Source organism: Acomys minous, assembly GCF_964271855.1.
Source record: "Acomys minous genome assembly, chromosome: 11".
NCBI classification, from domain to species: Eukaryota; Metazoa; Chordata; class Mammalia; order Rodentia; family Muridae; genus Acomys; species Acomys minous.
Genome location: NC_140492.1, coordinates 75,947,993 through 75,973,249, shown reverse-complemented (window position 1 = coordinate 75,973,249; position 25,257 = coordinate 75,947,993). Strand labels below are relative to the sequence as shown.

The 25,257-nt window shown below is 39.6% G+C and overlaps 1 protein-coding gene across 1 annotated transcript in view; it reads left to right on the top strand.

The window, feature by feature from the left end:
- CLXN (calaxin) overlaps positions 1 to 10,730 on the top strand; it is a 103,415-nt gene extending 92,685 nt beyond the window's left edge. The window contains exon 6 of the mRNA XM_084800713.1: positions 10,647 to 10,730. Coding sequence (XP_084656839.1) covers positions 10,647 to 10,679 — 33 coding nt within the window. The 3' untranslated portion in view covers positions 10,680 to 10,730. The remainder of the gene's footprint in view (positions 1 to 10,646) is intronic.
- Positions 10,731 to 25,257: the final 14,527 nt, after the last annotated feature.

The window sequence follows — 25,257 nt, the reverse complement described above, 5'->3', positions numbered from 1 at the left end:
AGAGGCATCAGACTTGAGCTGGGCTCAAAGGATTATAAGTTCCCTAATGTGGATTATGGGAACTGAACTCAGGTCCTGGGCAAAATCAGTACATGCTCTTAATTAAAGAGCTATCAGTAGGCACAGGAGCATGTGCAGATTTTGAGGGACCCCCCAATCTATATAGTTATAGAAATCCATAATTTTGAAAACAAAAATATTATACACCAGTGTTAGATTTAGAACCTTATAGAGGTGTCATCAGAAGTTTTTAGGTGGCCTCAAAATAATCACTTCTGGATAAGTTTACATAAGATTACATATTACAAAGAAATAGACACATTTCTTTCTTATGTTTAGCAATATTTCACAAAGGTAGGAAATTGGACATTCATGAAAAAGGAAGTATAAGTTACAGGAATCTATCCTTGGCAATCTCAAAGATCTACAAACAAGGAATAAGTTGTCAGCAAATACCTGAGGATAAAGTGTAGGGTAAGGACTATAACAAGAGGCAACACATTCATGCAAACTAGTCATCATACAAAAATCATCCATGTAGGTGATCTGAGGATGTCTGCCAAAATGATATCATTATGCTTGGTTTGCGTAAGAACTCTGAAACCTAAAATTTCATAGAATTTTGGTGCCAATCTTCCATATCCAGATTCAGTGTCTTCAGGTGTCAAATGGGACTGTGGTAGGTGAAAAGAGACAGGCGTGCAGGCTCCATAGGGCCACCCCTGGCCTTTCACAAGCCTCAACAGGAATGCAGACTATAGAGCAACTGTGGCCGGCACCAATAGGAGTACACAGGTAATTAGCTGCAGCCTGAGCTGAGGGCCCAGCATGTTGGAGCAGGTTGGCATCCAGGTTTAAGATGCACCTGTTTATGATTAGCTACAATGGATTCCACACCCCATACCTCACTTCTTGGAAGGAAGGAAGGAAGAACTTGTTTGAGCAATGATTGCAAGCTTTTCTGTCTTCCATTTCAAACTCATTCACCTGGCCTGCTTTTAATGTTATTTCTCTTCAATTCTCTTGCCAATGGATTAATTTACAGTGCCTGGTAAAACTCAGAAAAGGATTTTTTTTTTCTTCTCTCTCCTGTGGTAGGAAGACATAGATTTGCAGATTATCTTAGAACTCAAACCTTACTCCTGGCCTGGACTACGGGCCTCAGCACAGGCTCAGTAGTGTGCCTTATCCTCATAGTTGCTGGCACATTCTGACTCTCTGGCCAGTTTTCAGAAAGCCCATTGTGTTGCTACCCAGGAGAGCCACTGAGAATGACACGCATCCTCCAGAGCTGTCTGCATGAGCCTCTGTGTGTGATATGAGCAGATTTCTGTCACCAATGTCACTGATGAAAACAAGAGCCAAAAAAAAATAGAATAAGTGAGTGTTTCATCATCTTAGGTCATTAAATAAAGCCAATGAGTAATCCTAGTTACCAACAAACACTAGTAATAGCGAGCCAGAGTTCTTCCATGCAAATGAACCTGATGCTTCTGCTCTCTATCTCTCTTCAAAAGATAAATACTTTTTGGTCTTTTAACTATGCTATTGATCTCTAGGTTCCGCCCCAACCCACCTCTCCGGTCCCTGCTGCAGTTGTGTGCAGAGATGGCTCTCAGAGGTGCCTTTGGAAGTGAGAATTCACCCAGGAAGATAGAGTCGGGGTCCTCTCGATTTCTGAGGGCACTTAGGGTCTTAGATTTCCTCAGAGTTCTTGACTATCACCCAACAACCACCAATCTTGAGAAGTTCCAGTGGAAGCAGGAGGGGTATGGTCCATCAACTTGATTTAATTCCAAGTCACCTTCATCCAGCCAAGGTGGCCCCAGGAGTTCTGGCCAGGGAAGGGAAGGGGTTGTTTTGATTTGCTTTTGTTTTGTTTTTGTTTTATTGTTTCTGGGGCTCCAGCTGGGTCAAGATATGCCTGGCATCTCCTTCTCCTTTCACCACTCTGTCACTGTCCCTAGGCATCTTGTCCTTTATAGGTGCTTTGTTCTATGCTGATTAATTCTGAGACACCCAGACTGGAACATGCCATGTTGGCATAAGACACAGGGAAGATAGTAGATTCTAAGTATTTCCTAGGTCCTAAAATTTAGTCACTTCCACTGTTTGACAACAGCACTCTTAAGAGTTCATAGTGTCCCAGTCACTGGCAAAACTGTCTCAAGTGGCTGCTTCTTTGGGGATGGCTTCAGCTGTATGACTCTGTGACCATACTGAGAGGCACTGGGTTAGCCATAGGGTAAGGCTATAACAAGGCTCTTGTGTGAGAGACCCCTGGCACCAGGACCTACATGAAGGTTTTCAGTTTATGCACTACTTTACTTAATTCTACTATGATCTATCAAACTATTCAGTTATTCAACAAATCTTTATTGAAAGCTTTACAGAACTACCAAAATTGACAAAATGGGGCTTGCATGTTTCAAAACTAAGTTTTCTTCTATTAAAGAAAAGATGATATAAACCTTTCAATGTTCCTTTACATTCTATAAATGAATACTAGAACCTAGAATTTTTTTTCAGGAACTATGACAGAACTATGTACAATTAACTGCTTGTGCCCTTTTGAAAGAAATTATATATCACTATGAAAATATTTTTAATAATAAAGTCTTTCCTTTTTAAAAGACTTAACTTCACACTTATATGTGTAGACACAGGTGTACCTGTGTACAGGTGCCCACAGAGGCCAAGAAGTTCTAAGTTCTTCCCAAGCTGGAGTAACAGGCAGTTCCGAGACACCTGATAAGGGTGCTAGGAATAGGCTTGGGTCTTCCGGAAAAACTGTGGACTCTTAAACACTGATCCATCTCTCTAGCACCCGACATAAATTTTTTTGACCAACAAAAAGATTTATCTTAAAATCTTGTTTGTTTAAAAGCATTGCATATCAAATTTAGAATATCTCCCCTTTTAGACATAAATTTTTTTGACCAACTAAAAGATTTATCTTAAAATCTTGTTTGTTTAAAAGCATTGCATATCAAATTTAGAATATCTCCCCTTTTAAACATTTTTGCCTATTGTAGAAGTAAGAGTAACTTAATAAGCTGACTTGGTTTGGCTAAAGATAGATATCTTGGACAAAGAGTCCAAGAACACCACTGCTTTTCCACAGCAGTAGGAAGATTTGGACAGCTGAACATGAAGCAAAATGTTGTCAAACAAATTTAAATATTTTTCTTTTTCATTATTAGTTTTTTCAGTTAGCATATACAATAAAAGGTTTATTATTACATTATCTCTTTATCGGTATTTTATTATTAAATTTATATTGACATTTATTTTGTAGACAGTGATAAATTTAGTAAAGCTTTTTAAAAGTATATCATATAATTTAACAAATATGTCTTCTGTATCCTTCCCTTTATTCCTCTCTTCCCATCCCTCTTTCCCTCCCCTCCTTTCTCCTGCTAAATTATTGCCTCCCTTATGTTTTTGTAAAAAAAAAAAAATGTAGGATCCAAGAATGAGAGAAGTTTTGATATTTGTCTTTCTTGCATAGCTTACTTCACTTACTATGATGATCATTAGTTGTGTCTATTTTCTAGAAAATGGGATAACTTCCTCATTCTTTGCAGTTAACTAAAACTCTATTATGTGTAAGCACCACATTTTCTTTAGCAACTCATCTACTGGCAGATGCCTAGACTAATTCTTCAACTTTACTATTGTGGCGAGTGTAGCAACAGACAGGGATGAAGAAACTTTTTAAAGATAGTAATGTTTTCTTTCACTAAAAATTTTTTCTTTCTTTAGTTCTGCTCCTCAGTAAACTGCAACGATTTCTCTTTCTCCTTAATGAAGATTTGGAAGAAGATTGATTTTGTGATTTTGAAAACAGGAAACATCAATGTCTGTCTGGAGACTGTCTTTTCTGACAGAAGGATTTTTCTCCTTTCTGCTCAAGGCCTGCAATCTCTCTCTCAACTATCATGTCTGCCATAGATGTTCTTTGCTAGAGCTGATCTCCATGTGAGAGAAATCCTTCCACGTAGTGAGTACTTGAATCTGCTGTCACTGACTGCCCAGAGTGCTGGCCCATGCTGGAGACATGGTTTTTGCAACAGCTTCCTTCTGTCCTCTCTGCCATAAGTTTTCAATGCCCGCTCCATTGGATTAGTCCAGAGGAGATGAAGAGGAGAACTGTAAAGCGTCCTCACTCTGAGTGAATCTATCTTCTGAGTGAGTTTGTGTTCTTTTAGGGGGAAAATGTGGTATGAACAAAAGGTAAAGATGCTTGTGTTGTAGACTAAATGGCATGTCCGAACTATTCATACTATTACACAGCATTGTTATTCACCAAATTTACATTCAAGAAGCGCACAAGAGAATCACCAAGTTATTGAGATGGGGAAGTCAACAACAATTTTGTGTTTGGCCACATTCGTAGATATCTGGGCATGTGTGGCCTCTGTGCTGTGAATCTTACACACCTGGCAGAGTGTTATACTAACTTATGCACAAACTCTAAAGTAGTGGCTGACTAAACACGCAGGCACACAGCCCGATTTGCTGTTATGGGATATTTAGGCTATGTGCTTTTTTTGTTTGTTTGGTTTGGTTTTGGTTTTTGGTTTTACAAGTGAGACAGGGTTTTTCTGTGTAGCCTTGGCTGTCCTGGACTCTCTTTGTAGGCCAAACTGTCCTCAAACTCACAGGGATCTGCCTGCCTCTGCCTCCCTAAGTGCTGGGATTAAAGGCGTGCACCACTGCACCCAGCAGAATCTGTGTTCTTTAGTCGAGGCACTTACTCACATATTATATAAGCCCTGAAAATATGGCCCATGTGGCTGAAAATAAGAAGTATTGGTTCCACTTAATGGTGGTTAATATAAATGTGAGGAGCCACATGCAACAGTGGTCTATAATCTCTATAGCACAACTCTACACTGCAGTCTAGAAGAAATCAGGTAGCTTTTGGAAGAAAAAAATTTTTTAAACCTATAAATTTACAAATTGGAGATAAGGTTTGGAACGGCCAATGATTCATCTCTGGATAAAGTCACTCACCATAGGATTTCAGGCAAACAATCCTATAATCTCTGTATATAGAGGAGAGAAGGTAGAATAATAGGTCATGTGTAATAATAATTGAATGGGTTTCATATTAATAGGTTTTCTGTTGAATATAAATGCCTGGGGCTTGGTACGTTATAAAGAAAAGAATTTTATTTCCTCACAAATTTTAAAGCTGAAAGCCCAAGAAGTATGTTCTTGTGAAAGTCTATGCAGGGCATTGTCACATTTGGAAGAAGTAACCACAAAATGGCAGTGAAATCCAGAGAGCTGAAAAGGGGTCAGGATTATTTCTTATATCAGCCTACTCTTCCCAGAATTGAGTTCTGCCAAGCTTATTCCTTACAACAACCCATTCTCCTTGAAACTGAATCCTTTGAGCATTTCATCAGTCTCTTCAGAGACAACTTTTCAATACCCTTATCACCTTCTCTTATGCCCACCTATTAAAATAGACCCACACAGTTACTCTGGGACCAAGCCTCTAGCATATGCGCATTTGAGAGACAACCCACATTTAATATATGAAGTTATTAGTAGATGTTGTGACATGTGTGGGCTACCTCTCAATGCTTTAAAAAAGCTTGTGTCAGACTCTACAACAAAGGAAAACCTAGCAAACATTCCTCTGTGTCAGTGATTCTCCCTGAGCCCTTAAGCTTGTTAGTTATTTGTTCATGTGTAGTCATAAAAATTGTAAAGCACTTGTTGTTCACTCTTCACTAAAAACTTCTACTAGAGCCAGGCATGGTGGCACAGGGCTATAATCCCAGTACTCAAGGAGGCAGAGACAAGCAGATCTCTATGAGTTTGAGGCCAGTCTGACATACAAAGGGAGTCCAGAACAGCCAAGGCTACACAGAGAAACTCTGTCTCCAAACAAACAAAACCAAAACCAAAACCTACTGCTAGAGTATTATTGTCATGCAAAGTACACAAAACCAATATCACAATGCATTGTAAAACCTGAGACAGAGCAGGCACTTTCAAAATGTTTCATGAATAAACTTAAAAAAGACATGTTAGCTGACAAAAATCCCATTTACAGTAGTGACAAACCATAATGCCCAGTTTAGCAACAGAGAATTGTGGCTGCCATTTCTTTTGATATATTTTTTTGCAAGTTTCTGAATTTGTACAGCAGAAACAGTGCCATGCTAGAGTGTGCATTTCTTGGCATGCTTAGTTTGTGTTTAGAGCTGCAGTGCTAAGCATCAGTTTTTGCTATCTTAACAATTAGCAGTAAAATGTAAGGTTCAGTCTAGATGTTCCCTTCCAGTTCCAATTGAGACTAGGCTGATATTAGTTAACAACAACAGCAAAAATGAAATGAAACAAAACAAAACATAACTTCCCTCTTTTTCTAAACTGAAGATGGAATCCAAAGAAAAAGTAGTAGTTTCCCATTAAACACTTAAGAAAAAATATGTGGGGTATGGTCACAGAAATGAGTGGGTTGGAACTTGGTTGACATAATCAATAGAACTCTATGCTAAGTCATTGTACTGGGAATGTTGTGTGTTAGAGAAAGGGATAACTGAATTGCCTGGGTGTGGGGAAAATTGATTCTTTGTTTAATATGTGTGAGATTGAGTCTTTCATGCTAGCAGGCTGTTTGTGAAGTTATTGATCAACAATATTGTTTGACTAGCAATAGTTCCAGGAGATGTGAGGCCTTCCCGATGGTCTCAGTGACCCAGCACAAGTGCATATGAGACCCTTCCTGACGCTCTGCATACTGAGGAGGCTATGCCTTCCTACTCTCCATTCCAGCTCTTTAGCTGCTTCTTGTCTCCTGGGTTGAGCAGAACTACCCCCTTTATCCCTTCTCTTACCCACTGGCCCCTGCATCTGGCTGACTTCATCTATCCTCATGAAGAGGGAGAGTAAGTGCTTAGGCAGGCTCTAGAATTACGAAGTCCTAAGCGTTATGTTCATGAGGGAAAGCCAGGACAATACCAAAAGTATGTATGTGTTTCTGTGAACTCCATGCACTTTCTGGATACACTGAGGAAAAATGTCCCTGAACTTTAACGAGTATTTAGTGAATACCATATAGCTTATATTGGTGTAGAATATCCAGATAGTTCTACAACTTGGTGCTGCATGCTCTGTGTATTCTGTAACTCCCTCTGTACTGTTTTTCCATATTTGAAAGTATACATAGTTACACTATTTCTGTAAGGAGGGGCTATGTTTTGCAACACATATAGGACACGTGAACAGCTTGTTGCTGCCTTTCTTCAGGATAGGTTACCTCCTGGCTTTCAAGTGACTTCCCATTTAATAATTGTGAAGCCGCCAAAGAGCAACCTAAGCTTGTTTCCAGTTGCAATTGCAGAGTGAAAAGAGCTGCATGGAAACCAAGCAGGGCATTGGGTATGAAGCAAGGCATTGAAGACATAGTAGAAGGTTTGCAAGGGCTAGCAGTGGGCATCCCGGAGGCAAAGAGCATCCTCTTTGGGGATTTTCTGAACAGATGCGCTTTTAAGTGTCTAAAAGTGAACACTTTACTGGCATATTAGAAACTACTACACTGAAAGTGGTGGCGATTCAACTCATCTCTACAACAAAAGATAAACACCTGGAAGTCTGCTCTGAGCCACAGGCCCACTGCTGTCTATGACACAGTCACAGAACTGACCTAAGAATGGCCAAAGGAAAGACTTCCTAGGAAAATGTATTCTGACAGATGGGCTGTTGACAGAAGAGCTATTGAAATAGCTGTAGAACCGGATTACAGCCACTTTCCAAAGCTCATGCCCAGTGGAGCATTACAGACAAGTGGCCCCAGCCTTTTCCATGTGAGAACACCCAGAACATCTGTGTAGATGTAGGTAACAAACTGCAAACAACAGAGAGGTAGTTAGAAGAAAAAGTAACTGGTGAGACATTGAACATGGTGGAGTGCTATGCCACCATACAAAATCTGATGAAGCAGTTAATATACAGCAAGCCTTTAAGCTCCTTAAGACAGTTGATCTTGCCAACAAGAGAAAGCCTTCCTCCCCTCAGTACTTGATGGACGGACGTTGGAGAATGAAAGGAATGTAACTGGTGGAGAGAGGTAGAGCATACAGTGCATTTGATTACAGACCCAGAGCTCTGGGCCACATCTCTGCTTCCTGCCATGGCTTTTGAACAGTGTCCAGTGGGTGGAGAATGCTTGCCATATAATGCAAATGGGAAACATGAGCAGCAGATGTGAGCCCTATTGTGGAACTGCGCATGAAGGTGACCAAAAGTAATATCCCTGAGTGTTAATCATGCATATTACATTTTCATCAGGAGAGAAGTGGTTTTCTGTTAGTTTTCTATGCCTCCTTTCCTAACTTTTAATGCTGTGTGCCTGAAGAAACAAGCACTACAAGGTACACAAAGAGAGAGGGCTTCATTTACCATTCAACTTTTATTCCCATCAAAGACTATTTGTATGTTAAATTATTTCTAAACCTTAAATCAGAATACAAATACTTATTTTTTATTTACTTTATGCTTTGACTTGTAGTTATTTGTTTATAAGTGTTTTATAACTCTTCACATCCCTTTATCATTCTGGGGTGCATTGTTTCCTCTTTGCATATATTTAGAAGTATGGAAAATGTCAATTATTTCAAAATAATGAAGACTGTTAAATGTCTCTATACTCATTTCTTTGTGATCAGAAGCAGTCTATAAAACTAGCTGTTATAGGGCTTTTTAAAGAATTTTGTGCAAAAATAAGGTAAAATAGAATGAATGTTCTGTATAACTTTTCCTTGCAGTGACTTGTGATTCTATTTCAGTTCTTTGAAAGCTGTTTTCTTTTTCTCAATCTATTTTGGAACATGTAAATATTTTCAATGTAATAACATGAATCAAAAATTTTAAAGCAAATATTGCTCAGCTCTAAACAGTTCTTACCCAAACCTTTACTGTACAGCCTCCTTGTCTGAGTCTTACTGTCACTGAACTTAAATAATGGTGGTTTCAAAAGAGTATCTCCCAGCAGAGAGTATCACCCTTAGTACAGGTCGGTGACCTTCTGCCTATTGAGAGCCACTGGAAGTTCTATTACTATCAGCACCTCACATGGTAGAGTTCAATGGGTGACAAAGACTTCTAAAAGCTAATAACAAGAGATGAGGACATTGGAATATGTGCTTTCTCCTAATGTCCTGCTTTCCCTTCCTGGGCAACTGCAGGCCCCAGCTGCTGCCTAGGCTTGGTGTTACTCTCACTATAACTCTAACTCAGCCCTTTTTGCAAGCCAGTGTAGATATTTTACCACTCATCATTTTCTCCCTCCCTTTTGATCAAGACACACAAAGTAAACCTTTCTCTAACCCAGTACTTCTCAACCTTTGGGTGGTGAACCTTCAGAGGTCAATTGACCTTTTCACAGGGATCACCTAAGACCATCCTGCATATCAGATATTTACATGATGATTTGTAATAGTAGCACAATTAAAGTTACAAAGTAGCAACAACAATAATTTTATAGTTGGGGATCTCCATGACACAAGAAACTATATTCAAGGGTTTCAGCATAGAGGAAGGTTAAGAACAGCCGGCCAGTTTAGACTCTAAACCAATGGCCATAGCTTTTGGCAGAACAGTGGCAGATCTCTGCACTCCTTCCCTTCTCCCTCACCCCACCACACTTCCTGCAGTGCAAACTCCGAGTCATATGGACTTGGACTCTGGCTCTCTTTTCTTTGCCAAGATTCATATTATTGAGCAAGTGAGGAGAGTTGAGCCAAAACAAACCAAGTGACTCCACGGCACATTGTGTGGTGCAGAGCTAGCACTTTGGATATTGTGTAATTAAGGCCATAATGAACATCACACAGAGAATTTGACTCCAGATTGTGACAGAAATAAATCTGCTTGGCTTTGAAAGTTTTCCTTAAAAAGAAATATTTTGGTGCCAGAATGTGTTCAGGAGGGAAAGAGCCTGTGCCCTTGACACAGGAAGTAGATAACACCTGTCAGTAGAATTCAAACCACCTGCTTGGGTGCCTCTGGGAATAGCTCTGCAGCTGGTGGTACACTTTCCCACTTATGCACCATGCCTTCAGGCCATAGAGAAGATTCATGGTGGACAAAACCTTTCACAACCTGGAGGACCCCAGCTATGGAATTGCTGTCGGATCCTGGAATGTTCCCTTGGGGTTAGCGCAGTTACACACCCATCTCCACAATCTGGCTCTGCTCAGTACTTTCTTATTTTATGAGCTTACAATCTACACTGTGTCCTTGTTCCTCATATAAAAACACTAGAACACAAGTCCTAGTACACTGCGTCTGTTCCCCAGAAAGGGAAGCAGTCGAAACACTTTCCTGAAGACTCCATACAAAAGAGAAGCAGACATGCCAAAAGCACGCCCTTCAGCTAGACGGCTCCAGTGCAACAGAGCTGTCATTCCTGGGAAGCCCCTTCCTGGCTTCAACTGCATTGGTGCCCATAGGTGTTTGTCAGAGGCATCCATTCCATGTTATTCTTAGACTTTTTAATGAATTCTGGAGTTTGAAAGAATCAAATTGAATTGGCACTAAATGGTACCTCATGTACATTTCAGTCATAAAAAGCCCCCAAAGTACACTGAAAGTTCACTCCCACACTTGCCTTTCTTTTGCAGAATTTCCAGGATAAGTTGTGGATCATCTATTGAGAAGTTGAAACTTGCAAGAAGAATGGATACTGAAAATGTGTGGGAATGGCCTTGGACGTCACAGTATAGAGTCATTTCCCTGGGGGTGGGAATGGAAAAGGTTTGGCTTGTTGATCAGAGTTTATTTGCCCCTTCTCTTCTTCTCTTTGCAGGTGTACCAAAACACATCCCTTTTTCTAATCAATGTATAGAGTACACATTTTATTACAACTGTAACTATTAAAAGGGGCCATTGAAAATTCAAAATCACCTTCTGCTATCTGAATAGAAGTAGGATACTTGCACATACCATATGCAAAAATATTAAAAGGCAATGCCAGAAAGACTTTCCTTCTCATGCTTCCTCCGTGAATTCTTTGTGTAAATGTGTGCCATATGTCAGGCTGTTTCCAGAGGGGAAAAAAAGATTTCTTTCTGAACCACACATCTGGTAGGCATGCCAACTCTGAGTGAGGGAAGAATGGAGAAATGGGTCTTCCAAGTGAATACCCATATTCACTAATGAACCAGGAGCCATGAGTGCTGGCAGCTCAGAGCTAAGTATGTTTCTAGAACAGTCAAGAAAGGACTTGTCTAATAGCTCAGATGACTTCCAGTTATTTTGTGGACCCGTGGTAAAGTGTCAATATCTTTCCTAGAATCCGGGAGGAAAAGGGAGAGAAAGCAACAGCCCTATAAACATGACAGAAACATGGGATCTCAGGGTAAGAAAGTGTATGCTTTGCCAGCACAACATGTGGCACCCAAATGAGGAGGGTTGCCTATCATTGCAGAGGTTCTGAGTTCTATCCTGAAGGTCACAGGAACTGTAGGCATATTGTGATGCTCAGCAGTTTCTAGGGTCAGTGACATGCATGGTGGAACAAAAGTACTGGGTAGTGGAGGGCATGGGGCAGAGAGACTAGGGCATGGGACGAGGAAGTGGGACTAGATAGAGGTGTTTGTCCTTCTTTGCCACACACTCATACACAATACACATGCAACAAAAGTACATGCTTCATTCACACCCAAATGTGTTTCCAAGGTTGACAGTTGGACTCTAATCACAGGACATCCATTCAAAGGAAGGTTCAAAATGGGCCTACAGAAGGAACCTTCCCATGTATACACAATTGTAACCTTGATAGCAGCTCTCACAAATTGGACATACTTAGTAGATAAGAACATGTCTCAGCTAAGCACTTTGCATGCTCTTTTCCCAGTACACCTTGAAGTTGATTCTACCAGTATGTCCATTTTCCTGGGACGAAGCAGACAGTGCTCATTGTTTCCACATAGGCTCCAAGCTAACACAATAGCTTTCTAGTCCGAATCATCAATAAGTAGCTCATGTTTCAGAGGGAAGCCCCCAAGAAGGCACGCACACCTCACAGGGACTCCTCTTGCTGATGTCTACCTCTCAGCCAGACTACCTGGAGCTCACCTATCTCAGGACTGGAGGTCTGAGGTTACCTCACAGGCCCCTGGAATCCTGCTAGCACCTCAAGAAGACAAAGGGCTCTTTACCTTAATATGCCTTTCAACTGAACGTACCAGCCACAAAGACAATCCTACCATCCATCTGGTCTTTCAAGTCTGACACCTGAGGTCTTCACCAAGTCCTCCGTCTCATCCCTTTTCCTGATCTGGACCCCAGGCCCTCTACTACCCAGCACTTTTGTTCCACCATGAACGTCACTGACCCTCAGAACCCTCCGAGGATCATGATGTGCCTACAGTTCCTGTGGCTGTCAGGCTAGAACTCAGAGCCTCGGAAGTAAGAAGGGACCCTCTTAATTTGAGTATCACATGTTTCTCTATCACACAACTTGCCTTCTTAATATGAGATCTTATGCTTGTGTCCAAACCCACTTGCGTCATCATAATACTTCTTTACCTTACAGACTTCTTAGAGGCATCAGGCAACCTTTCTTTCCTGAGGCTTTGGTCATTTCTTGGACTTGATCTTAATCTTTGCCCTTTCTGTGAAGCTTACTGGGCATCTATGGGTCATCAATGCAGTTTCGTGACAAGGCAAGTGTAGAACATTGACAAGGCCCTGAGGTCCATTCCCAGTACCACAAAACAATTAACAAAATCTGACTTGCCTCCCCAGCTACCACAGGTTGGGTATTCTGTGAAAAGCAGTACAAAGTTATTTCTCCAAGGCAAGATTTAGGGGGAAATGAAAGAAAAGAAATGATACCAATGCATAGTAGTCCCTGATCCTGATAGTCAGAGCCATCCTTCTATGCAGAAACACCTGGTTTAGCTTTCTAACGGTTCAGAGGCTGAAGTGACAGCCAATAAGGAAGAAAATGGCAACACCTACTGCATTCATCCTACTACCAGTTTGAAGAAACAAAACAACATCTGGGGCTTACTAAACAGGCGTGCTTCCCCAGACCCCCAGAACAATGATAAACCATCACAAATATATTGACCCACTTTTTAAAATCACATGAAAAGTAAAATTTGATTTTCAAAATCTGCAATAACTTTTTTGAAGTGTTCAATTTCCGTATCTGCCTGTGTTTTGTGCTGGGTGCTAGAGACAGATTTTGTTTTCACTTGTGGAATCAACACTATTGGGAGAAAGCTTGTCACAGGGCACCAGAGCAGGGCTAAATGCAGAAGGTTGGCATTGTCATACACATTGAGACTGCCAACGTCTGGTGTGAGAAGGGTCATGCTGTGGTTTGTATCACCACAGGTTCAAGGGGAAATGATATACTGAAATTTGTACCGGGAATGTCTCCCGAAAGCTCCTGTGCTGAAGCCTGTAATATAATTGGGAAATAGTGTAACATTTCAGAGGTGGAGCCTAACAAGGGGAAGTTAGGTAGCTGGGCATACGTCCTGAAAGTGGGTGTTGGAATACCGTCTCTCTCCCTACACATGTCTCTGTTTCTCAGCTGCCACAAAGTTAGCAACCTCCTCTGCTGTGTGCCCACACTATGATCTTCATGCCACAACTCACCAAACGCAGGAGTCCAACCAGCCTCAGGCTGGAACCATGAGTGAAAATAGACTGTCCCTTCCTCATTAGTTGTTTATCCTGGATGCTTTGTCACAGTGATGTAAAGCTGACTAATACAAATGGCATTTAACTTTGGTTCATTCTGAGAAATGCAAGTATTAACTTTCTTGTGAGCATTTCCTGTCTCCTTTTCCCTAAAGAAGGCTTGTAGATGGGAATCGACAATTCATCCTTGCCTAACCACCCCCCACCACTGTCTGACCTCAGCAAGGTTCTCAGGCCTGACTTATCTACAGATGAGAAGCAACAGGGAAGGATTCCTTTGGCTTTCTTTCAGTTCTAAATATTGCCAGCTTCCCAGGGCCACATGAAAAGCTCCTCCGGCTGATTTCTTATTCTCCACAGTGCTTCTGCCTTGTGGGATTAAGAGCAGGACTCCTCAAACTGCAGTGCTGGACATTCCACAGTGCCCAGCTGGACAGTGACAGAACCCAGAGAAATCCAGCTGACATTTCCCAGGGAGATAAGCAGGAGCCTTCCAAGAGCAGTATAGTCAGACACATTTTCACAACATTCTAGAATGTTCCCAACCATACAAAAGATAAGAATTTGAAAATCTTGAATTCCTGCTTTACTGTATCACGATGAACCACTAAACACAAAAGGGCACTGAAGCAGATCCAGGAAGACACTGCTATCTCCCATACCCAATGGCTCCCAAAACTTTCCTCAGTGTTGCTGTCTGCAGAGTTAGTAGCAACTGTCTTTTCCAAAGGTACTTTGACTGGCAATTAGACCTTAATTAAGCAGCTTCCTAGCTGCACAGACTCTGAGTTTCCATGAAAATAAAGGCCCTAAAGTAAGGTATTATGTATAGTGCTTGAGGTTTTAAAATGAAAACTGTTCTTCACTTCTTATAATTGATGATGTTCCACTGATAGTCAGAAGCAAACATGGCTAAACACTGGTGATTCCTGATGCATGGAAAAACACTAGGCTTCTTTCTTCTCTTTCCTCTTCCCTACATTCCTCCCTCCCTCCCTTCCTTCTCCCATTCCTTTCTTTCTTTCTATACATCTGTCTGTCTTCTTTTCTTTCTTCCTTTTTATGATGGTACCTCACTATATGACCTAAACTGGCTATACACTAGTGAAATCTCCTGACTGCAGCTTCTCATGTGCTGAGATTACAACTATTTGCTACCACAACTGGCTCAGAACTGCCCTTCTTTTTAGTATGTCTATCAAAAGATAGGCTGACATTCTTAGTACTCAACATTGCAGTATTGTGTTTACTAGTGTTTTACTTTAAGATCTAAAATCTTTGTGCCTGTGAAATATTAAATTAATCTTAAGGCACATATACAGAAAATAAAGGTATTTCCTTGAACTTGAATTTTTGTAGGAAAAAAATCATTATAAGAAGTTCGAAACTTAAAATGTAATATTGTATTATTAAATCTGCCTCCTGACTCACAATATGATTTCAAATCAATAGCCAAAGAACTGCCCCTTGGAGACAGTGCATAGAGAATGACTCAGCAAAAGATGACAAGATGTTCCATTCTGAAGCTCAAAATTCAGGTGTCATCAGAGACCCCAGAAAACACCAGGAATGTATCAGCATGTCACCAGCATCAATTAATTGACAGTTCTTAAGCCAAGTGTCTGATGAAGATAATGATGATGTTGAGATGATAATCTCAGGCTGCAAAAAAAAAATCCTGTAGGGCAAGTTCTTCTTCCCCCACTTAAAAACAAGAAAACTGAGCTTCAGAGTTGAGAGAACACACTAAGTTCATCAGTAGGAAACACTGCAGTCAGGTGGCAAACCTAAGATGCTGTTTTTACATTCTGAGACTTTATTCATTCTGCTCTCTGCATGTTTCTGTTACCTACAGTAAGGTGTCAGTTCCAGGGAGTGTTGAACCCAGGAACTCAGAGGACACAAAATCTTTCAGGTTTGCTTTGATGTAAACCCAGGAGTTTTTTGAGTGTACAATTACAACAACAGAATCCAACTTAAAGTAGCATCTCAACACAGGATAACAAGTGGCTCCTGGGTTCAAAGAAGATTGTCAACCTGCCATGATCCTTAAGTAGCAAACGAGGTCTGCTCCCCCAAAAACTGCATAGATGTCTTCCCTGCGCTTGGGCCTCTAGCCCTTCTCTAAACTGTGATAATACAGATGGACATTATGATAGGAAGGTCTGAAGTTGTATTCTAACCAATGACGTTTGTCTCCAGAGGCACTAAGGTGTGGAAAGTTTGGTGTCTTTTAGGAAAAATAAAGAGTCCAATGTAGGGTTCAGTAAAAGGAGGGAAGTAGGTTATTCATTGTTCAAGAGATAATAGCTGTGAGGTCAGCACTAAAAAGACCAAACAGAAGATATACTGTGCAGTCTATATTTAAATATTGTAATAGTTTGGGATATTTATTATGTCAAGAACCCCAAAGTATATTATATTTTTTAAAATGGCAGCTAGGTTTTATGTATTAATAAAACTGTAATTTATTAGTTGAAGTCCTGTAGAATGGGCAAGATGCATGAGGCCTGAAGTTCCAGAGAAATCCTGCTGGTCTTCTGTCTACATTGAAATATGGAAGAAGTAGGTTGTAATACTAGCAAAGCAATCCTTCTTCAGCAAACAATATAAACTTCCCAGTGAGAGTGAAGGAAAGCAAACAGGAAAAAAGGTGGGGAATAGCCTTGAAATCATTGGCACAGGAGAAGACTTCCTGACCAGAACACTGTTAGCATAGGCACTAAGATCAGCAATTCATAAATACAACCTCATGAAACTAAGAATCTTCTGTAAGGTAAGGACAGCACCATTCAGACTAAGTGGCAGCCAAAAAGAATAGGAAAAAGATCTTTATCAACTTCATATAGATATCTTCCATGTCCTTTTATGTGTGCTGCCACCAGGTATGGCCCAGATACACAGTGGATCTTCTGACCACAAATGATCTGATCAAGAAAATCTTTCACGGGTATGATCACCTGCTTGAGTTTTAGTTGATTCCAGGTATAGTCAAGTTGACTGCAAAGATTAGCCATCATACTAGGTAGACAAAGTACCCAAGAACCTGAGATTAAATTGATCATAGACTAGGGGAAAACCAAGTGCTATTATTATTCTCTGAAGAAGAGGATGTCGGAGGAATATAAGAGGCAGAAGTGGTAGCTGACTCCAAGAAAACAACATCACCCAGATCCAACAGGATTGATGCACTTATGAATTCATATATACTGAAGAGAATGCATAAGACCTAAACAGGTTCAAACTAGATGAGGTCTCAACACTGAGAGCAGTAAATGGACATGGATCCTACCTCTAACCAAGAAGCTATTTAAAGCTATATCCTCTTACAAAAGAATAAAATTATTTTTTTCCAGTAGAGTATCCCTGGGTATGTCAACCACATTCCAGGCCAAACCTTATGCTCAAGGCAACAAAAAACAAACTCCATGTTTATGTTTTTGTCTTTTCTATTTATTTGTTTGTTTTTCTTTTTGCTTTTTGTTCTCTTTTTTTATAGAGAGAAGAAGAAAGAGGGCATGAGGTTGGGAGAATAAGGAATTGAGATGATTCTGGGAGAATCTGGGGAAAGGGATAACTTGATCAAAATACATTGTATGAGAAAAAATAACAAAATAGTTTTTAAAATAAAAAAACTTACAATACTGTAACTAAACCCATTATTTTGTAAAATAAGTAATGTAATTAATAAAAAGAGTATTTCAGATGGAAAGCAGAAATATAGAAGCATGAGACAATGTAACATATTCAGGAACATAGTACAGAATACTGTGCCAATGCTATATGAAAATTGAAAATGTACAAGCCACTGATATGGGTTTCAGTGTATTAGTAGCAATCAAGTGACAGAAGCATTGAAGGAGGAATATAAGTCTCTCAAAGAAATAAAGGAAAATACATTCAAACACATGAAAGAATTGAATAAATCCTATAAAGAATTACAAAATCAATTCTCAACTTCATATGGAAAAACAAAAAACCCAGAATAGCTGTTAGCAATCCTATGCAATAAAAGATCCTCTGGAGAAATCTCCATACCTGATCTCAAGCTGTACTATAGAGCAACAATAATTAAAACAGCATGGTACTGGCACAGCAATAGGCTGGTTGATCAATGAAATCGAATCAAAGACCCAGATATGAATCCACACACATATGGTCACTTGATTTTTGACAAAGAAGCCAAATCCATTCAATGGAAAAAGGATAGCATCTTCAACAAATGGTGCTAGTCCAACTGGATGTCTACGTGTAGAAAAGTACAAGTAGATGCATATTTATCACGATGCACAAAACTCAAGTCCAAGTGGATTAAAGACCTCAACATAAAGCTAAAAACACTACATCTGTTAGAAGAAAAAGCGGGGAAGAGCCAGAGGCACAGGAGACAACTTCCTGAACAGAACACCAACAGCCCAGGCCTTAAGGTCAACAATTAATAAATGGGACCTCATGAGGCTGAGAAGCTCCTGTAAGGCAGAAGACACTTTCAACAGAACAAAGTGACCGCCTACAGACTGGGCAAAGATCTTCACCAACCCTACATCTGACAAAGGTCCAATATCCAAAATATATAAAGAGCTCAAGAAAGTAAACACCACCAAATCAAACAACTGAATTAAGAAATGGGGCTCATGGTTGGAGAGATGGCTCAGAAAATAAGAGTGCTCTCTGTTCTTCCAGAGGTCCAGAGTTCAATTCCCCGCAACCAGATGGTGGCTCACAACCATCTATAATGTGATCTGATGCCCTCTTCTGGTGTGTATATGTAATAAATAAATAAATAAATAAAATGTTTTTAAAAAGAAATGGGGCTGAGAATTAAACAGAGAAATCTCAACAGAAGAATATACAAAGGATGAGAAACACTTAAAGAAATGCTCAACGTCCTTAGTCATCAGAGAAATATAAATCAAAATGACTCTGAGGTTCCATCTTACACCCATCAGAATGGCCAAGATCAAAAACTCAAGTGACAGCACATGCTGGCAAGGATGTAGAGAAAGGGGAACACTCATTCATTGCTGGTGGGAGTGTAAACTTGAACAACCACTTAGGAAATCAATCAGGCACTTTCTCAGAATACTGGGAATAGGGCTACCTCTAGACTCAGCTATTCCACTCCTTAGAATATACCCAGAAGGTTCTCCACCACACAACAAGGACATATGTTCAACCATATTCATAGCAGCCTTATTCGTAATAGCCAGAACCTGTAAACAACCTAGATGTCCCTCAGTCAAAGAATGGAAAAAGAAACTGTAGTACATTTACACTGTGGAATACTACTCAGCTATTAAAAACAAGAAAATCCTGAAATTTGTGGGCAAATGGATGGAACTAGAAATGATCTTATTGAGTGAGTTAAACCAGACTCAAAGACTCACATGGTATATACTCACTTATATTTGGACACTAGCTCAACAAGGATGTTCCCTGAAAGTCTTCACTGACCAGGAGATTGGTATAGATGCAGGGACTTCCTACTGGGACTCTCGGTGAAAGAAGTATGGGAGAATAGGAAAATTGAAGGATCCAAAGGGTCCTAGAAACCTACAAGAAGAACATCACGATGGGCATTTCTGGACCTACGAGGGTCTCCTCAAGCTACTGCACCAACCAAAGATAATACATGCAGTAAACATTGAACCCCTACTCAGATCTAGCCAAGGGAGAGGACATTATCAACAGTCATGTAGAAAGCAGGGCTGACTCTGACACAAACTCTGGTGCCCCATATTTGACCACTTCTCCTTGATGGGAAAACCTGGTAGCACTCAGAGAAAGAATAGGAAGGTTACCAAGCTGAGACTTGATAGGCTGTGACCATATGGTAGGGGAGGAGGTACCCTTCTTTCACAGACCTAGGGAATGGGAATAGAGTAAAAGAAGGAGGGAGGAAGGAGTTGGAGGAGACAATCAATGGGATAAAACTTTAGATGTAATCTGAAGAAATTAATTAAAAAAGAAAAAAATTGGCTTCATGGAAACTAGGAAAAATGTACACAGGAAAAAATGACGTAAATGAACAAATAAAAAATCTGCTCTGGAAAGAATAATATAATACCACAAAAAAGATTATGTGCCACAAAATTGAAAAACTAAATGAAATGGACAATTTTCTTGATAGCTACCAATTACCAACATTGAAACAAGATTAGGTAAACAAATTAAATAGTCCTATATCACCTAATGAAATAGGAGCCATCACCAAAATTCTCCTTACCAAAAAAAAAAAAAAAAAAGGCAGAGGCAGGTGGATTCAGAACAGCACTCTACTAGACCTTCAAAGAAGAACTAATACCAATTCTCTTCAAATTATTCTGCAAAATAGAAACAGAAGGAACATTACTAAACTCATTTATGAGGCCACAGTCACCTTGTTACCTAAACCACACAGACATTCAACCAAGATAGAGTATTTCAGACCAATTTCTCTTATGAACATTGATGCAAAAATACTCAATAAAATACAAACCATTATTTCAATCCTCTTGTATCTGTAGAGGCTTTCTTTGTGACCTACAATGTGATCAATTTTGGAGAAGGTTCCATGGAGTGCAGAGAAGAAGGTATATTCTTTCTTGTTTGGGTGCAAGGTTCTATAGATATCTGTTAGATCCATTTGACCCATGGCATTGGTTAATGATGTTACTTCTCGGCTTAGTTTCTGTTTCAATGACTTGTCCTTCAGTGAGAGTGGGGTGTTGAAGTCTCCCACTATTATTGTGTGGGGATCGATGTGTGGTTTAAGCCTTTTGAGCAGATCTTTTACAAATGTAGGTGCCCTGCATATTAGCCCAAGGGGCATGTCCCATGAAAGCCTTCACTTACCAAGAAATTGAGACAGAGGGGAGGACAGTCTACTGGGACTCTAGATGAGAGAAGCATGGGAGAATGGCAAAGTAGAAGGATCTAGAGGGTCCTAGAAACCTACAAGTAGAACATTATGATAGGCAGATTTGGACCCAAGAGTACCGCTCAAACTAAGACACCAGCCAAGGACAATACAAGCCGTAAAACTTTAAACCCCTACCCAGATCTAGCCAATGGTCAGAACATTTTCCACAGTAGAATGGAGAGTGGGATGTGACTTTCTCACATACTCTGGTGCCTCACCTTTGACCATGTCCCCTGGAGGGGGAGACCTGGTGGCACTCAGAGGAAGGACAGCAGGTTACCAAGAAGAAACTTGATACCCTATGAGCATATACAGGGGGAGGTAATCCCCCTCAGGAACAGTCATAGGGGAGGGGAATAAGGGGAAAATGGGAGGGAGGGAAGAATGGGAGGATACAAGGGATGGGATAAGCATTGAGATGTAACAAGAATAAATTAATAAAAAAAGGAAAAAAATACTCACAAACCTAATCCAAGAACACATGAAAGATATCATTCACCATGACAAAGTAGGCTTCATCCCACACATGCAGGATGGCTCAATATACAGAAGTCCATCAATGTAACTTCTCATATAAATAAATTGAAAGAAAAAAACACATAAGCATCTCCTTAGATACTGAAAATCATTTGACAAAATCCAGTAGCTATTCATGTTAAAAGTCCTGGACATATCAGGGATATAAGGAACACACCTAAACATAGTAAAGGCAATCAATATACAGCAAGCCTATAACCAACATCATAAACAGAGACAAACTTAAATCAATTCCACTAAAATCAGGGACAAGGCAAGACTATCCACTCTCTCTGTATCTCTGCAATATAGTACTTGTAGTCCTAGCTAGAGCATTAGGATAACTAACGGAGATCAAGGAAGAAGTCAAAGTATCACTATTTGCAGACGATATGATGGTATACATAAATGACTCCAAAAATTCTACCAAGGAATTCCTACAGCTGATAAACACCTTGAGCAAAGTGGCTGGAAAAATTAACTCAAAAATATCAGTAACCCTCCTGTATAAAAATGACAAACAGGCTGAGAAAGAAATTAGGGAAACTGCACCCTTCAGAATATCTACAGAAAACATAAAATATCTTGGTGTAACTCTAAGCATATAAAAGGCTAATATGAAAAAATTTCAATTCTCTGAAGAAATAAATTGAAGAAGCTATCACGAGATGAACAGATCTCCCATGCTCCTGGATTGGGAGAATCAATATAGTAAAAATGGCCATCTTACTAAAGGCAATCTACAGAGTCAATGCAATCTCTCTCAATATACCTACACAATTCATTACAGACCTTGAAAGGGCAATTGTCAGCTTCATATGGAAAAACAAGTAGACCAGAATAGTTCAAGCAATCCTGTACAACAAAAGATCTTTCAGTGGAATGCCATCCCTGACTTCAAGCTCTACTACAGAGCAACAGTAATACAAACGGCATGGTACTGGCATAGAAGTAGGCTGGTTGACCAATAGAATCAAATAGAAGACCCAGAAATAAACCCACACACCTTTGGACACTTGATTTTTTTTATAAAGAAGCCAAAACCATACAATGGAAAAAAGATAGCATCTTCAACAAACTATACTGGCCTAACTGGATTTCTATGTGTAGAAAAATGCAAATAGATCCCTATTTATCATCCTGCACAAAACTAAAGTCTAAGTGGATTAAAGACCTCAACATAAAGCCATACCTGCTAAATCTGTTAAAAGAAAAATTGGGAAAGAGACTTCAACTTATTGGCACAGGGTTCAACTTTCTGAACTCTAAGGTCAACAATTAATAAATGGTATCTCATGAAGCTAAAAAGCTTCTGTAAAGCAAAGGACAACGTCAACAGAACAAACAAGAGCCTACAGACTGTGAAAACATCTTCACCAACCCTACATCTAACCCAAGGATAATATCCAAAATATATAAATATATAAAAAATAAAAGAAATTAAATACCAACAAAACAAATAATCCAAATAAAAACTGGAATACAGAACTAAATAGAGAATTCTCCAGAGAGGACTATCAAATGGATGGGAAATATTTAAAGAAATGTTTGAAGTCCCTAGTCATCAGGGAAATGCAAATGAAAACAACTCTGAGATTCCATCTTACACCCATCAGGATGACTAAGATAAAAAAATTCAAGTGATAGCACATGCTGCTGAGAATGTGGAGAAAGGAGAACACTCCTCCATTGCTTGGGGGAGTGCAAATTTGTACAACCACTTTGGAAATCAGTCTGGTCCTTTCTCAGAAAATTGTGAATAGTTCTGCCTCAGGACCCAGATTTACCATCCCTGGGCATATACCAGAAAGGTGCTGTAGTATACCACAAGGACATATGCTGAAGTACATTCATAGCAAGTTTAATCATAATAGCCAGAATCTGGAAACAACCTAGATATCCCTCAACCAAAGAAGAGTGAATAAAGAAATTGTGTTACATTTACCCACTGGAATAATATTCAGCTATCAAAAACAAAGAAATCTTGAAATTTGCAGTCAAATGGATGGAACTAGAAAAGATCATCCTGAGTGAGGTAACCCAGACCCAGTGTGGAAGGAACATGGCCTTTCCTTGGACTGAGCCCAGGGTCAGGGCAGTCTTAGGCAGCAATACAAAAGGCCACCATAGCAAGGCACTGGGGTTTTCTACCAAAAGGCTTCTGAGTTCTCAATACTAATACTTTTGACAGAGATTCTGAGCATGATTATCAGAGATACGCCACATTTTATTTGATATAATTAGTATTAAATGACCTGGAGAGATAAGAGTAACATACAGGAAGTAAGATGTGTCTGACAAAAGGGAATGAAATCTCTTCACTGTGGTTTTTAAAAAACAACTATACAAATATAAATTTGGGAAACTATGCCATTTGCCAGAGTTCTTGTGGAAAAATCGACTTAATGTGAGCCAACACCAGGACAGGGCTAATGAAACCTTTAAAAAAAATAGTAGAAGTAGTAAGGAGGTCAAAAAAAAAAATCACTAAACTCTTCAGAGGTCAAAGTTCACTGCCAGAAACTGCCACTTCTATCCCAAGTCAGTGTCCAGCTGTGTTTCAGTTCACAATTTGGAGGTTTCAGTTTACTCCTCTGGTCATGTGTCAAAAATGCATGATGAAGCTAACCCATTCAGCTTATTGCTGAAATGTGAAAAAGGAAAAGGAGAGAGAATGAACTTGGAGTCTCATAACCTCCTTCAAGGGCATTTCTCAAATTCCTAACTGAGATTCTACCCTTTAAGGTTCCTCAGTCATTCCATTAATGCTAACTCTACAACAAAAATTTTATTACAGCGTAGGCCTGTGTGGGTAATTCAGTATCCAAACTGTAACAACAGTATTCTCAAGCGTCTATATTAGTCATCTGGGAGATTAAAATTTCTCCTACATTCCGGAAAAACATGGTAGTGCACACCTTTAATGCCAGCACTCAGGAATCTGAGACAGAAAAATGAGCTGAAGGCCAAACCTGGGAAACACAGTGAAATTCTATCTCACCACATACAGAAACAATGAGAGAGGGGTTGGGACAGACAGACAGACTAGAAAAATATTTCTATACCTTAGCACATTTAGTCAGAATCTCCCAGCAACATGCTAAGCCTTAAAAGCACAAGGCATGTGGTGGTTTCAGCACAGGATTGGATCTGGGGGTCAGGGTAGTAATGTTGTTTGTCAGATCTTTATGTGGTTCCAAAGCACAGGCAAGCAGATGAACATTAGCATATGTAATTTCCAAGTTCTGTGAATCTGTATTCTCTACCTGGATACACATAACAGTAGCATAGTAGATATTCCATGAATCCATTAATATTGTATTCCTCTTGTCTAAGTGGTAATTTTGAAAGACTCCATTACATACCCCAACATGCAAATAGTCTCTGTTTACTGGTCTCAAATTCAAAATATCTGGTCTGAGCACTGGGCCCTCCACTATAACCTGGAAGCAGTAAAACTGCTTAAGATAAAAATGAAGAATAAGTTGGAAAATTCATGTAAAGTGCTTCGTATATTGGTCACACAGAAGGACCTAAGTAAATGGAACCTTTTGTTATTAATGCAAATGCCAAAGTTTTGTGCCTGTGTAATCTATGTGTTCTCAATGTTGTTTAGGCCACTACAACCTACAAAGACCAAATTCATTCCAAGCAAAAAATACTGATCAGAATGTTCAATCGTGTTAACTTAGCTCCCAAGCCTTTACTAAAGCAAAAGACATGTGGTCCTTTAGAAAGAATTCTGTGGAATTTGTATGACATTTTCTATAATTATTTAAAAAGTTCAATTTTACAAAATAATTAGGATGGCACTTATTACATCATTTGCAATGCAAAGAGCATGTCAGAAAATCAACATGGAAGGTCTTAATTATAGGAACTGTCACACATCAAATAAAAAGATAGTAAAAGAGTGAGGCTGAACAATATTTTAAAAGAACAATACCAAAATGTTCATTGCGCCAGTAATTGTTCAAAGCTGTTTCTCTCATGAGTGTAGGCTAGAAAGGGCCATGCTGCCATTTTTGTACCTTAGAAGTAAACAACTACAACTAAAAACAATATCAAGTATTAAAGATGTAAATATATATTAAAAGAAAATGTTTTCAAGCCATATTTCTTTTTTTTTCTCCTTTATTAATTTATTCTTGTTACAT